The sequence below is a fragment of the Phoxinus phoxinus genome, assembly GCF_949152265.1.
Source record: "Phoxinus phoxinus genome assembly, chromosome: 25".
NCBI lineage: Eukaryota > Metazoa > Chordata > Actinopteri > Cypriniformes > Leuciscidae > Phoxinus > Phoxinus phoxinus.
The window spans coordinates 13718538-13734409 of NC_136900.1; the positions used below are offsets into that span (position 1 = coordinate 13718538).

The 15872-nt window shown below is 37.0% G+C and overlaps 1 protein-coding gene across 1 annotated transcript; it reads right to left on the reverse strand.

Moving 5' to 3' along the window:
* On the reverse strand, positions 1-9494 carry klhdc4 (kelch domain containing 4). The gene is made up of 12 exons (XM_079604323.1): positions 9201-9494; positions 9025-9116; positions 8863-8941; positions 7889-7987; positions 7552-7688; positions 6188-6280; positions 5622-5784; positions 2863-2941; positions 2545-2753; positions 2057-2468; positions 1219-1344; positions 1-583 (listed from the first exon to the last, which is right to left on the reverse strand). The coding sequence occupies exons 1-12, from the start codon at positions 9297-9299 to the stop codon at positions 411-413; spliced, it is 1761 nt and encodes a 586-aa protein (XP_079460449.1). The 5' UTR covers positions 9300-9494; the 3' UTR covers positions 1-410.
* Between the last annotated feature and the right edge of the window lie 6378 nt (positions 9495-15872).

Genomic DNA, 15872 nt, shown 5'->3' on the forward strand with positions numbered 1-15872 from the left:
CAAAATTAATAAAATATTTTGATCAAAATGTATGAAATTTAATAATGCTTAGTATGATTTACAGCAGTGGTCACAACCCAAAAATGGCTTCCAAACCTGTTCAGAAAGGGTCATGGAAAGCAGGGAAAATACAATACTAAAAGCAAATAATAGAACTACTTTGAAGGAGAAATAACAATAAGGACAAAATGGTGAAAATAGGGGTAAGGCCGTTTTTTATAAACATTAAAGTCAGAAGAACATGCTTTAGCTGCTTTTAAAACTCAAACACACATCCATTCATTCTCTTTTGTTCACTTTCTCACACCCACACACACACACGAGAACACATATACATTCTCCTTCTCACAAACAAACCCTTTAATTATCTTAGCACACACACACACACACACACTTATACATGTTTAATCTCATTCCTGATCCTCAAAGACCACCTTTGCCATGGCGTGGGCGACCTTTTGTACTTTCTTCTCTTTGGCATCAGGACCCATGTTTGCTCTGGCCAGACCCAGCCAATACTTCTCAGTCCGTGTTTGATAATCCGCAAGAGCTTCTCCGGGATTTACTGGGGGATGGTCCGCATCTAATAAAGAGATACAGAGGAAAAAGTCAACACCTGTTCAGATTACCGCTTACGCTTTCTTTAAAAATCCCTAAAATATACCTTTTTGTTCACCTCAACTACTTTGGTATTGCCACTTGATGTTCAATGTAAAATCTAGGACCTGAAGTCCTGAAATGGAGATACTTTGAACACGAAACACCCCTGATAAGGATGATGAGGCAACAAAGTCTCTTTGTTTAGCATGCTACCCAACCATTAGGCAGCCACAAGCTAACAATCAGTGATGTTATTACAACTGACAAGCGAAACAGGCATCTAACAATAATGAATTTAAGCGAGAAGGACCCCAAAGCAAAACACACAGCTCTGGTTGTCAAAGAGGATCAGTGGATGTTGATCTAGGTCTTGGCAGCTAAACCCTTGGTCATGTCTACCTCATGGACCTGACCCAAATCATGGCCTTGATCATTCAAGGAAAATGTGCGTGTCCTGCCACAGGGATGGGCTTTGAATTGCTTAACCGGGTATGAAACAGATTAATTTGATCAGTTTTGAAAGTAAAACTTACTATCAAACTACTTTTCTCTGTCATAAATGTGTATGAACTATGAAGTGAACTTCAAAATTAAGAGGACAGTGGCAAAAATACATACCTTCTTCACCCTCCTCTTCAGATTCCTCCTCTTCCTCCTCATCTTCCTCCTCATCACCTCCCTTTGCCTCCTCTTCTTCATCTTCATCCTCCTCTTCTTCTGATTCTTCCAGCCACTCCTGGGTCTCTAAAATAGGGAATTTAGCGCTCGAGTGTGGCAATATCAAAATACTGTTGGCATACTTGTTGCCACTGAACATTTATATGTGTGACGTTAGTTTGAACAACAGTCTATGAGAAATTGTATCATTCTCTGAAAACTGTGGATATAAACCTTTCAACAGCAGAGCATTTAAAAGAAAAACTAAACAAAACAGAAAAACCTTGAAATTAGGGCTGTAATCGAATCCAAAATAAAAGTTTGTGTTTATATAATATATGAGTGTGTATTGTGTATAATTATTTTGTGTACATAAATACACACACATGCATGTATATATTTGGGAAATATTTGCATTTATATACGGCATATATATTTTTATATGAATTATTTTATATAAAAATAGAACTATTTCATATATAAATAACACATTTTTCTTAAATATATACATGCATGTGTGTGTATTTATATATACAAAATAATTATACAGAATACACACATATATTATGTAAACAAATGAAATAAACATTTATTTTGGATTCGATTATTACAGCCCTACTTGAAATATACAAAACTATTTGCAACCTAGATAGATAGATAGATAGATAGATAGATAGATAGATAGATAGATAGATAGATAGATAGATAGATAGATAGATAGATAGATAGATAGATAGATAGATAGATAGATAGATAGATAGATAGATAGATAGCGAATTCTGGGCCTATTTCCACTTACTGGGGTCCATTTCCACTAGGACGTCCCACAGGTCCATCTTATGCAGGTCCAGGCTGTAGAGATCGCTGAGGGTGAACTGTCGATCTCCCACCTCAAACATTCCGCCATACAAGTACAACTTGCCGTGCTTTACTGTTGCCATGGCGCTCGAGCGAGGACAGGGCTCCACCAGGGAAGCCATTGCAGCCGCCTCCACCTCTTCGTCATCCTCCTCCTCCTCCTCGTCCTCAATGTCCTCCTCTGCCTGTGCGGCTGGAATCACTTCCTTGATGGTCATAACCGTTCCGTCCTCGGCGACAATCTCTTTAACAATCTCGGTGGGACCCTGTGCCTCCTCTTTCTCCTCTTCAGTTTCATTCGTCTGTTCTACCTTCGCCCCACGGCGCCTCTTCTTCTTTTCTGACTTGTTGCCCTGCCAAGAAAAGTCAAATATATAAATATTAATGTCTCTATTCAGGGGCTTAACTAAAGCAGAACGTCACACCAACCTTTAGCTGGGCAGGAAACCACCGATTTTTGTTGATATCATAAAAGTAAAGGTCATTAAAGAAGTCTCCATCCAAAAACTCCTCATCTTCCTCATCGCAGACGCCACCGAAGAGGAGCGCTCGGCCCCCGGGGCCCACGGCCAATGAGAAGCCAGAACGAGGAGGGGGCTTCACTCCTGCAGGGTTCACTCGCGTCCATGTCCACTTTTCTGCAGGACAGGGGGCAAAAATCTTTTTCAGAAATGGGAAAGTATGAAGAAATGGAGAGAAAAGCAGCCCACGTTAAACAAGCGATCACTGAGGCTCTAATTATGGTACCTTGCTCCTCTTTGCCTTCCCTTCTCAGCAGGAACATGTCAGAATGGATGGTTCCTTTATCCACATCCTTCTTCGCTCTCTGGAAGAGAAAAGCGGCCATTACCACCTACGTCTGTTTACTCTCGTGGGTTTACTCAAGGACAAGCTCCTGGAAATGACACAATGCCTTGCTCTCTGTGTAGAGCAGTTGAAGTTGGCATCAACATGCTGACGGAAAGCGAGACTAAACACAACATGACTTACCTAATTATGGACAAATAAGGCAAAAACATACTTTTCAATTAATTACACAAACTTGCATGTTAAATATGGAGGTGCTTAATAACCCCATTGTAAGCCTTTAAAATGAACCGTCTTCAATTTAATTGTCATGTTCATATTTTGTTGCATAATTTTGGAATAGTTGGCTGTACAAATTAAGGCACTGTAAAATAGTTTATGTGACCAGACATCAATAGGATTCTATAATAATGTGGCAAGGTGCTTAGCAACTATTACCATGATTTATTGGACATGTAATTACATGAAAAAAACACACTATTCCCACTCCCACAGTATATATACTATTAGTACCACTATTGTAGAAAGTGAATATAGTATTTTGATATACATAAGAATAATGTGATCAAAGTTGAATTTTCAGCATCATTACTCTTCAGTCTAATATGCTGATTTGCTGCTCACTATTATCAATGATGAAAACGGTTGTGTTGGTAAATTATATTATACATTTATAACATGGTCTGTCTGAATACTCGATTTTGATTGGCTGGAAGGTGTGCAATAAAACCGTTTAATGCACAGCAGTGATGCGCGGGTTGATCCAAAATGAGCGGGTGCCTGCGGTCACCCGCGGTTACGAGTCATCCAAAAATATTTTTAATGATATTCGGGTCGCGGTCGGTCGGGTAGTTTGAAATAAAGATGCCAATTAAACCTTTGTAATTTATATAGTACTAGACACAATTTTCTATGAAATACATAGGCCTACGCTTTATTGTCTGAATAACTGGCGCGAAGATGACGCACGAGCTCAGTCTGCAGTCAGAGATGAAAGTGGGAAATCCTTATTTACCTTTTGAATGTTGAGCGTTATTAACTTTTGAAAAAAAGCTGACGCGGGACAAAATGCCCGATTTCCCAACACGTTGAACTGAGCAATGCCATTGTGTTTTTAATAGGCTACTTTTAACCGCATGTCAGTTTTATGTATTTTCTGAGAGAGGGCAGGATTTTTGTTGGGAAAGTCGGGGGAGAGACGCACATTTCATTAGACTGGATAAACACATGCAGCATCTTAATTGTTAAGAAAATGAAACGAAATAAATGAATAAATCAAGCCTTTATTACATAACACTAGGCGATATCATACAGCATTCAGAAAAACGCTACCATGAGCATTTACTAGCTACTTTCAAAAAATGCGGGTCAGGAAACGGGTCGGGTACAATAATGTCTTTCTCTTTTTTTGCGGTCCGAGTTGCAGGCGGGTTAGTTGAAAACGTCGGTCGGGTGCGGGTTGTTTATACATTGACCCTCGCATCACTGATGCACAGGTAGTTCCAAGTCAGTTGAAACACAATTCTATATTAATGCGCTGTTTTCATTGAAGCGCACACACAAACATACGTAACATCACACGCACACAGAGAGCGGAGCACACACACAGAAACATTCAGGAGCACAGAAACTTGTTATCAACGCTGCCCTGCGACTTTTAGCAATAAAAGAGCTTTGCTACTGAATCGCTACATATTTCTCAGCAAGGACGGGGATTCATCGCATTTTTTGAAGTAATTAAACTCATAGCTTCGTTGTTAATGGAGAGAGACGCTAAACGGAGGAGGTACGTATCTCTCTCTCTTTCTTTCTCTCTCTCTCTCTCTCTCAATAATTAATTCAAATAAATGCTATAATGAATTTATTCAAACAAATGTAATCTTACGCACTACTTTGTCTCTGTGTCCGATTCAAAGCGGACAGATCTAACGAGCCGTAACTGCTTTGTATTGTTACAATGTACAATGTACTTGGTCTCCACGTTGCCTGGACAGAGAAACTCATGTTTATTTGTCAGCAAAAGCTTTGCGTCATCAGCTCTCAGGGCTTTCGTGAAAACTACAGATTACGCATTTTTAAATCCATCAAATGACAGTTGGATGACTCGGATAGAGAGAGCTTTTCCTCTCTGTTTGGCCTAAAACACTTTGTGCATGATGGTCATCCAGTTTCAAATGTTGAGTACAAACACAGAGGTTTTTTATATTTTCCATCGCAGCGTTCTCTCCATATTTCTGCCACTTTCAACAACTTGCTGGATCCTCACTGGAAACCGAAAGTAACTCCCTCCGCTAAACGTTTACTCTTTAAATTCTTGCACCCAGGAACAAATCGACACCATTATGAATAAAAGTTTGCTAAGAAGTATTTCCTACTAAAGAAAGGCGGTAAATTTGACTTTGGTCAAGCATATCTATAGCATTCTGGCGGGAGTGGCCTCGGATGGCAACATGCCCAGTGAATTATTGGTGTTGAAGTTCTTACCTATTTGGCAAAAGGGAAGACAATAGCCTTTTTCTCTCTGTTGTCTCTAGTCAGGTAGCACCGGTTTTAAAAACAAAATGTTTTGCATTTCTACTGAATATTCAGCCTAGTTTTATTGAAAGCCCATTTTGCCAGCAGTGAAGAACCCCTTTAAGTCTAAAATCTGAGTAATCAATTGCAGTGTGAATAATCACAGTAATAACCAAAACACATACAGATTTGGAGTATCCGCCATAGATGATGACGCCATTGCCGTCGGGAGTGGGGGTCATTTGACAGGCTGAACGTGGACAGGGGCCAGTTCCTGTGGGCTGGAGACGGCTCCATGTCAATGTGTCCAGGTTAAATGCATGGATATCATTGTAATAGATATAATCCCTGTAGAGCAGAATAGAGAATATTCAAACAGTATTAACTTTCAAACAGGTACCATTCATTTGAATATTGATTTCCAATATATGTGTGTATATATATATATATATATATATATATATATATATACTTAAAATATTTATATTTAAATCCAATATTCAAACATACTATAGCCAATATTAATATATTATTCATTAATATTGTAATTTATTCAATAAATGCGCAAATTTCCCAGGTCATCTCATCTAATAAATAAATACATTCACTGAATATTTTGGGAACCTGTAGCCAGGTACGCAGATCTCATTCCCGTTTCAGAGTACAACAAAAAGTTACAATGTTCCTTATAATACTGATTTTAATAATGTCAAGTTGAAGATGGGGACCTCTGCATCTGCCTGTATTGTACCTGGTGCTCTCATGGAAACCTCCGAACACAAGCAGCTGTCGTTTGCTCAGGACCATGCGATGTCCACTCCTGCCAGACGGAGCGCCAGGAGCTCTGAGAGGACAAGACAATCCTGTTAGTTTAGGGATAACCTGTATAACCTCTGGTCACAGCATGACGACAAAACAGTGGACAGACGTATTAAAGTCCCTGCTGAGCTTCCATAAAGAGTAAATACAATTAGACTTCCAGTTCGACTTAATGAATACGGTCTTCGTAAACGGATTGTGTCAGTGTTTCAGAGTAGTTTTACTATCGAGATACTATTATCGGTTTCTTTAATATTTTAGATTCGTTTTCATTTTTTGTATTTTACATTTCCATTTTAATTGACGTTTTAGTCATTTTTATTAGGTATTGCTTTTGTAAAAATGTCTATATAGATTTTTCTATTATTTCAGTACATCAAAAGTTATGTTTTTTTTTTATATTTGATTTCAGTTAACATTTATTTGATATAATGTAAAAAAAAAAAATTTGTTTTTTTGGTCTTAGCTTTAATTTTCTCCATAAAAACAAATCTATTCTTGTTTTTTTTAATACAATATTTCAGTATTTATTATACATTTATAATACATTATTCTCATTTTGGGAGCCGTTTTTACTTGTATAAATGTCAAAAAGAAAAGACTGATGCACATTCCAATTCATGCCGACTTTAAAGGACTCATAACATGGATTTGTTTTATACTTTAATATTCACTTATAATGTTAATAAAGTTTTGTGATCCATGACACCATTAAAAATAAAGCATCCACTTGTTCCTGGCGCTGGTATCATTCTGAAGTCTCTGCAGAAAATAATAAATGAGCCGTTTAAACAGGAGGCATCGTTTCAATTTATTTTTCCATATGTCCTGCCTTTGGCACCTATGGTGTGATGATGAAAAAACTATTCGCCAATGTATTGATCTGGAGGCAGTCATATGCAAATATATTTGCCCATATGATGCCACAAATCCCACTATATTCGCTATGATATTTTTGCTTACTATTATGCTATTATATATTATATTATGATGAAAGATTGCAAAAACATGCACTAAAGAATTTTGATATACCGGTATATAATGCTACTGAATGATTACCTTTTTATCAACTATAGTATTGAAGATAATAATAAAAAATAATAAAAACTTTTGCTTATGTAAATAGGGTCTTTTATGATGTCATGTTCTCTTTAAGCACATTTTAACAGCTTTTGGCTTGCAAAAACAAAATATGTGATGGTGGTGTCTAGATATTAGCTCAGATTGCATTGTCTTTCACTTGTAATACATTGTTGAGTATTGCATAGTCAGTGAGACAATCAAAACAATTCTCACTTGATTTGCTCCCATGTGCGTGTGCCCAGGTGAAGCACCCACAGATCTTTATAGTGATAGAACTGCTCGCCGTCAGGGGACGCAAACTCCCCCCCAAATATCCACATCTGCCCCCCACCCTGGGGAACTACCACTGCCTGCGGGGAGATGGAGAGAGAGCTACAGAAATATGCTTGAGATAAATGATTATTATGTAAAGACAGTCTGACCCCTGGTGGTAAAGTCTATAATAACATGTCCTTCATTAAATAGAACATGGTTCCTTTGCTGCAGTTCATACATTTTCTGTCAAAAAATAAATATATTTGTACATATTTCAAGCAAGTTAAAGAAGTACCTGTTGAGCGCAGCGTCTTGGAGGAGGGTTCGGGATCTCTGCCTTCACCCAGGTGTTCTTCTTAATGTTGTAGAAGAATAATTCATTGTACAGAAAAGTCTGGAAGAATGGAAACATTGAAGTGACATCAAGTCAAGGTTTTTTGGGAAGGATATAGTTTGCACATGGTAATTATCAACCACAGCCATTCACAGTTTCCTTCACAATTTAAACACAAAATATATCAGCTGATCTGTACATTTGAAAATTCTGACATTGATTTTTTTAATTTAAGTATGCAAGTACAGGAGTTTTCTTCAATCTTTTTGATGCCACAATCACACTCAAATATAAACAACCTCATGCAAGGGATCCCCATCCTAAAACTTAAAAGCCAGCTATATATTTTCATGTATAAAGACAAAATTTATACTGTGAAAAATGTAAAATATTATTTGGAAAATATTTCGTACAATTCATACAATTGTTTTTTCCCTACACAATAATACTGTCCTGTTATATGTCATTTATTTATAAATTTGTATCATTTTAATAGAATTTATATTTCATTTGATCCATTTTTATTTAGTGAGTCATCTAGTTTAATCTTTTTTTTAGTTATTTAAAAAAAAAATCCCTCATTGTTTTTCTCTACACTTTCTCTGAACTCCAGTTTGAAAATCCCTGTGTAATGAACAACTGTGGCATTTGCTAAAAACTGTTTATAAACTTTAATTTACAATGGCGCCGTTTTGTAAGGGATATGACCTGTGCTGGAAAATAAATTGGTATCTGGTTTTCTAATCGGTCCAAGCTGGTGATTACCTGGTAGACCATCTAGTACCAGCACCAAACCAGAATAAGGTGGTCAGGTCAAGATGTTTTTTTGGAACATGACAGCTGATTGACCAGCTAATGGCCATCTTAGATCAGCTAGAAATCAGCTCCAAAGCATAGCTACACATTCGCCAACAGGCGTACAATGAAAAACCTACTTTCTTCCCATTGAAAAATTCCCCTCCGAATAAAATCAGCTCGTCTTTTTCAGGATGCGCACATAGAGAGGCGTTCAACCTGCGGAGAGAACGAGCTGTCAGTCAAATGTCACAGTAACAGTCACGTGATTGATTCACACCTGTACATATGAGCGCGCGCACCTGGGTGACGGAGGGTCACACGCACTCTCGATCACCTGCGTCTTTTTCGCGTCCAGAGACTGAAATTCTGCTATTAAAGCCTCTAAGTCCTCCTATTTCAACAAAACGCAGAACAAAAGTATTGGTTTCTGACATGTAGACTGGTTTAGTGTTTGTGTTGGTATAAATTCCCTCACCTCTTCTCTTTTCGATCGTTTTGACACCTTCTTTTCCATTTTGGCGGCGGTTTTCTCCGCTCCTTTCACTTTCTTCTCTTTTTTACCCTTTTTACCCATTTTGATTGCTTTAGAAGACGCAGAATGAAGTAAGCGTGACAATTACAGCCACATGGAGATTTAAATGAACTACAAGACAGACGTATGATATACTTCCGCCAGCAACACGAACACGCCTCTCGATGGTTTGTCGTGAGCGCTCCTGCGCTACAGCGACACTTGCTGGTCCGGGTGAGCTGCTGTGCAGTAGGCTACACTGTGTAACTCTTGTTTGCACTGATATCACAAATACAACAATGTCTAAAATTAACATCTCTAAAAATGGAAAAAGCTCAAAAAAAATATTTCAGTCTTAGAACGATATGCTGCACAACATCATGCAGCAGCAGACGGCAGGGGGCTTTGGTCATATTATATGGATATAGTGTTCTATAATTCGCTGACCCAGAAAAGGTCATATAAATGTCAAATCATGTATGAATATGAAGGCTCTACATTCCCCTGAACAATGTGGAATGTGTTAACAGAGTGAACTGATAAGGTTTACATTCGTTTACCATGGGACCACTCATACGGGCCCTGACCCACATGAAGCTATGTTTCCCATCCTCCTCATAACTGTGATCCTAATAAACATGCATGTCCCATGCAAAGCTTTTGATTTGTACACCTTACTAAAGTTTCCATAATAATAAGTGGAATATTGAACATATTTTATTGAAAGTCACATTCATTATAATGTGTTGACCCAACAAACAAAACAATGATACTCTGTTATGGGGCATGTTTCAGTGTTACGTAACGGTCCAGGAGGCCAGAGGAAATTAAAATGATCTGAATCTGTGAGAAATATCCTCTCGTACTGTTGACACTCAGGAGCAGAGGAGATATCCTTATCAGACGGGCACTCTTATTTATTACTAGTCAGTTGTATAAGAGAAACTGTATGAAATGCCATTGGTTTTCTTTACACACCATGGACACAGTTGGCCTCAAAAAATGTATTCCATGTGAAAAACGAGACCATGAAAACAGGGTTTAAAGTGATCCCAAAAATGAGTTAATTCAAGCAATTTTAGTGAGTATAACAGTGCATTTGTGATTTTGATTTTGAAATCTCCCGAGTCCCAAGCAAAGTTAGTAGATATGGCGCACTGCCCCTTTTAAATCTTTCTAACATAAAGGACAAATAAAAGTCTGTTGCCAAGCACATGACTGTTTGAATCTTTCTTCCAGTCACCTGACCACCATTGTGAGGGTGGAATTGTGACCTTCAGTGAGATTTTTCTAATTCTGTGTGTGTGTGAGCCTCTCTGCCTCCAGACTTACATTCATACGTCTCACACCTTTTGACCTCTTGTCTCCAACCCTTCCAATCCCAGCCTCCTGTTGATTTTTTTGTTCAGCCATGCGTTTTCCGTAAAAACAAATGGTGCAGAAGGACACGAGGCCTGTCAGGAGTCATTTCTCTGCTTCATTTCTTGTGAGTGCACAACAAGCAGGATCACTGAGGACAGATATTATTATTTCCAATATGTTAAAGAGACATGCTGCTGTATACTTTTGGATCCTTTTTTTTTACCTTTATCTACTTATCATGTTAGTCTTAGTTTTGCACCAAAAGCAAACATAATTTAGCATTACATGACCATTTCGCAAGACTTCTTTATGTAAAATGATTGATATGGGTGGCTAACTTCCAAACACCGACATAGTTCAAGTTGTTTATCAGAAACTTGCTAAATATTAAACATGTGTTGATATTTAAATGTGGGGTGACATTTGTTAAAATGTCAACATGTTAGTGTGGTCTTGTCTCGCGTAACCAGACCGTCAGACTGATGGCAGAAGGTCTGGACCCAGTGGCCGTCTGATTGACATGTGAAGCAACCAATCACAGTTCGTTTTGTTCAGAAAATATATTTTAAAAAAAAACAGTCCCCGGATGACCTACCTACTTTACAATCCCATGAGGCCACGGGAGGGGATTTATGAATGAAAGTGAAGCAACGCAAGTGATGCTAGTACGTCACGTGGCGACATGTAGTAACATGGCGAATGTAGTACATCTGAATTTCATTTACACAACACATATTCATACTGTATAGAGCATGGTCACAAAGTCAATTCAAATTCAAATGTATACCTCTGCGATTTTGGACGCAATGGATGTCAACTTTGAAACTTTTCTAATTTTTTGTGCCATATGCATCAGACGTTCAACGAACAGTCCTTAGGCGTGATGTACATATGCGGCTGAGAATATAGTTTGCTTATGGTTAACATTAGCCATGAATACATAGATTCTAAAATCTAGATACTAGATACTCTAAAATCTATAGAGCAAATTAATGTAGTGTAAAATAGTCCAATAACAATGAACAATAGTTCTACAGCATTTATATAGCATCTTAGTTCGTGTTCATTTCAAAATGTAATACATTATTAAAATCAAAAGTTGCATCTGTTAATATAACTTAATGTAGGCCTACTGTGAACTACAAAGAAGAACTGAATTGTATTCACTAAGATTTTGCTCAGTGTTAGCTAATGCATTAACTAATGTTAATAAATGGGACCTTATTGTAAAGTGTTGGATAAAAGTGTCAGCTAAATGATTAAGTGCCAATGAGGTTTGTTTTCAGTTGTGGCAACCGGATGGAAAATTCTACCTCAGAACGCAGAGAAAGGGAAATAATATGTATTGGTCCTGGAGGTTTAGTAGTGCTTTGCTCACAGACTCAACTAGAAGGTTACAAGCCAATCACAATAACATGAATCACCTCACTGAACACAACAGAATTGTAACAAAATTGGTAAGATTTTTAAATGTTTTTGAGAAGTCTCTTAGCCTATACAGTATGCTCACCAAGGCTGCATTTATTGGATAAAAAATACAGTAAAAACAGTTGCTAATATTGTGAAATATTATTACAATTTATAATAGCTGTTCTCTGTTGAATATATTTAAAAAATGTATGTATTCCCTGTGAATTTTCAGCATCATTACTCCAGTCATCAGTGTCACATGATCATTCAGAAATCATTGCAATATACTGATTTGCTGCTCAAGAAACATTGCTTATTATTATCAGTGATGACAACATTTGAATAGAAGGTTCAAGTGAATAGTATTTATCTGAAATAGAAGACCAAAACATTATAAATGTCTTTACAATCACTTTTGCTCAATTTAACGTCCTCAATGTTTGTAATCGTATTAATCTTACTTCATATTTTATAAATCATAAACCATTTTTGTCTGCCGTGTTGCCTACCATACACTAAATGTATAATTTTCAAATAAAATGTATTACAGTTATTGACATTGTGTGTGCGTGTGTTTACCTGAGAGAATTATCTCTGTTGCTTTAGTCTCTTGGCAACAGACAAATCATCAGTAATTTCTCTCTGGTTCAAAGATAACATCATTTGTTTCCACAGTGTTCAATATTTTCATTATGGTCAATTTCCGATCTCATCTCATTTCTTTATATCACAGACATCTCTGTGGTCACGACTCTAATAAGTTCAGCTGATATCGGGATGGAGTGGAGGCTCTGTTTTCTTTCATAATGTAGGCTCATTCGCACACAGAACCCCATGTTCTCCAAGATGTACACCACAGCAAACACTTATGTGTAAAATCACATGTGTTCCCTGACACTGAGACCATAGAAGGTTTGAGCAGCGCAGATAGGGGCGATGAAGGGGTAATATTAGCTCTGGTCCAAAAACTAGTGTGCTTCCTATGAAGGGAGCATTTACAAAGGCTTCTGAAAAAGGTATGCTTATTCTTTTTTACCAAATAAAAAGGCGGCGTCACATATATCCTTAGTGTACATGGCCATCCCAAAATGTATTGAGACAAGCTCATTGAAAAAAAAAACACATTTAGAAAGCAGATGATTCAATAAATGTTGATTAAAAAAATGCTCCCATTTCATACAATACCAAAAATATCACTAAAAGTATTTGGTAACATTAACATTTTACATGTAACAGGAGCTGTTGATTCTTTGGCTTCAAACAAGGACATAGCTTACCTGACAGGTTCTCCAACATTTCATAAAATTGTTTTAAAATAGAGCAGTGGATCTCATGTGTCAAGCATCACACAGGTCAGTCGACTAGAGGTGCTGTTGTTGACACGATACACTGTCCTTTCACATGATGAGACCTGCAGTCAGAAGGTCAGTCGGTGTCTACATGTTACATTTAACAGTTTAAAGCTACTCGAAGTTATTACACAAGCGCTTTGTCAAAGATTTTGTTTATAGACAAGCCCCACGCCTTGAAACTTAAAGGGATAGTTCACCCAAAAATGAAAACTTTGTCAGCATTTACTCACCCTCATGTTGTTCCAAACCTGTGTGAATTTCTTTCTTCTGTCGAACACAAAAGAAGATATTTTGAAGAATGTTGGTAATCAAACTGTTGAGCCATAAACTTCCATTGTAGAAAAAAAAAGCCTACTATAGAAGTCATGGGTCCTTTCAACTGTCTGGTTACCAATAAGTTCAAAATTAGACTGAAACTCATACAGGTTTGGTTCAACATGAGGTTGAGTAAATGCTGACAAAAAATTACTATATACTAGGCTATATAGAGTAGACATATAGTGAACTATAGTCTCTTCATTGGCATTGGCACTTTTAGGGTGCTTGACTTGTTAAAACAATTCACAATCAAGTTGTAATGTTATGTCATGTCAAAACATAAAAAAATGTAAATGTAAAGAGCAGAAATGTAAAGAGCAGAATATTTCAAATTTAATTCAATAACTTTTCTGCTTCCGAATAAAAACATTTTTTTTATAAACTCGTACAAAATTTGTATATATATATATATATATATATATATATATATATAGAGAGAGAGAGAGAGAGAGAGAGAGAGAGAGAGAGAGAGTATAATGTGCGTAGAAAAGAAAAAGCTATTAATGTGCGTAGACAAAATTTTCAATTAGCCTACCAGTAGGCCTACATGTTCGCACACATTTATTCGACCTTGTTTTAAAGCAGCACTAGGTTACTTTTCTTTTTTTTGCTCTCGGGGTCCCCCTACAGTTGGGAAACAGTATTGTCCTCTACTACTGTCGTAAACTCTGTCATACATGCACGTGCATTTGTTGACAACCATGATAGCCCTGAACACTGTAGGAGTTCACATGCAGGTGTTCTGCTTGCATCGCGTGTGAAATGTCTTCATCCAGGTACAGTGGCATATATTTCAGCATGTCATGATATGAATATAATTTCATGGGTTTTATTTTTTTTTCAAACGACAAATGATCGCGATGCTCACGTTTACAAGCCAGCGTCATTATAGTAGCCTAGTCTATTCGTTACCGTTTTACTGAATCTATATGATACTTCAATGCAATGTTTGAGTGGTAGATAATAACCATATATCGTCAATATTATAATATCAAGCTACCATCGATGAATTGCAAATTTTACAAATCGATTTGCATTATAGCTTGTTTATTTGTTTACAAATAAACAAATATCACTGACATGTTAGGTATCCTAAAATATTATTTTGTACATCTTATATATTTACTTGCAAGAATGTAGCCCCTATCAAACTTGTACACGCCGTTTAGACATAGGCTTTCATTTGATATTTGAAAGTCCGCATCGGTCGAGCATAGGGTTGCCACCTTTGATTTGTGAAAAACCGGGACATTCAGATTATTATTATTTTTTGGGGTCTGAGTCTGAGTTGTAACCAGGGTTCGAAATGAGGGGGGTCTGGGGGGGTCCCGGACCCTCCATAAGTCATTAGGGACCCCCCATAATAATTTATTTGTGGATTTTGGGGGGTCCCCGACAAGTATATTTTAACATTAAAAATTAGTGTGAAAATTATAGGTCTTTAGTGAGGTCGTATTTATAGGTCGTTTTATATTTATAACAGTAATTAATTTATTTTCTAGCGTGAGACAGCAATCAGGGCAGCTATTAGCAGCGTCCTACAGCGTCACAGACGAGACGCGAAGAGGCGTCGTCCATATTTTGTTTACAGTCTATAGTCACAGATTGTTGTTGTGGTGCTCCCGCAGCTGAACGCGGCAAAGGAGTGAAATCCTGAATGAAAATCTTGTAAGTGCTTTGATTATGTTTATATCTTGCTTATAGTAAAATATTAGGAGTTCGAGTTGCATTAACTAGATACCCAGTGTAATGATTAGAAGAGTAGGCTACGTTTGTTTATTGCTTGCTATGAAGTAGAACGGAATGTGTAGTGTGTATTCATATATTGAACCGAAAGAAACGGTACGGCAAATTAAGTAATTAATGTAATGCGGAGTGGAAAAAAAAAATACTATGGAAGTCAATGAGACCAGAAACTGTTTGGTTACTGACATTCTTCTAAATATCTTCCTTTAATGAAATAAATTCATACAGGTTTAAAACCACATGAGGGTTAGTATATGATGACAGAATTTTCATTTTAAAGTATCCCTTTAACACTCATATTATAATAATAAATTGTATTTCTTAAGTAATATTTTTCTTCATTTTAATTTTGAGAACTAGTTAAGACAAATAAATAAAATGTGCCTGGACATGTTGATTTTGAATAATGTGGTTACTATTGGATTATTGTCATTTTAATGGCTTTTAG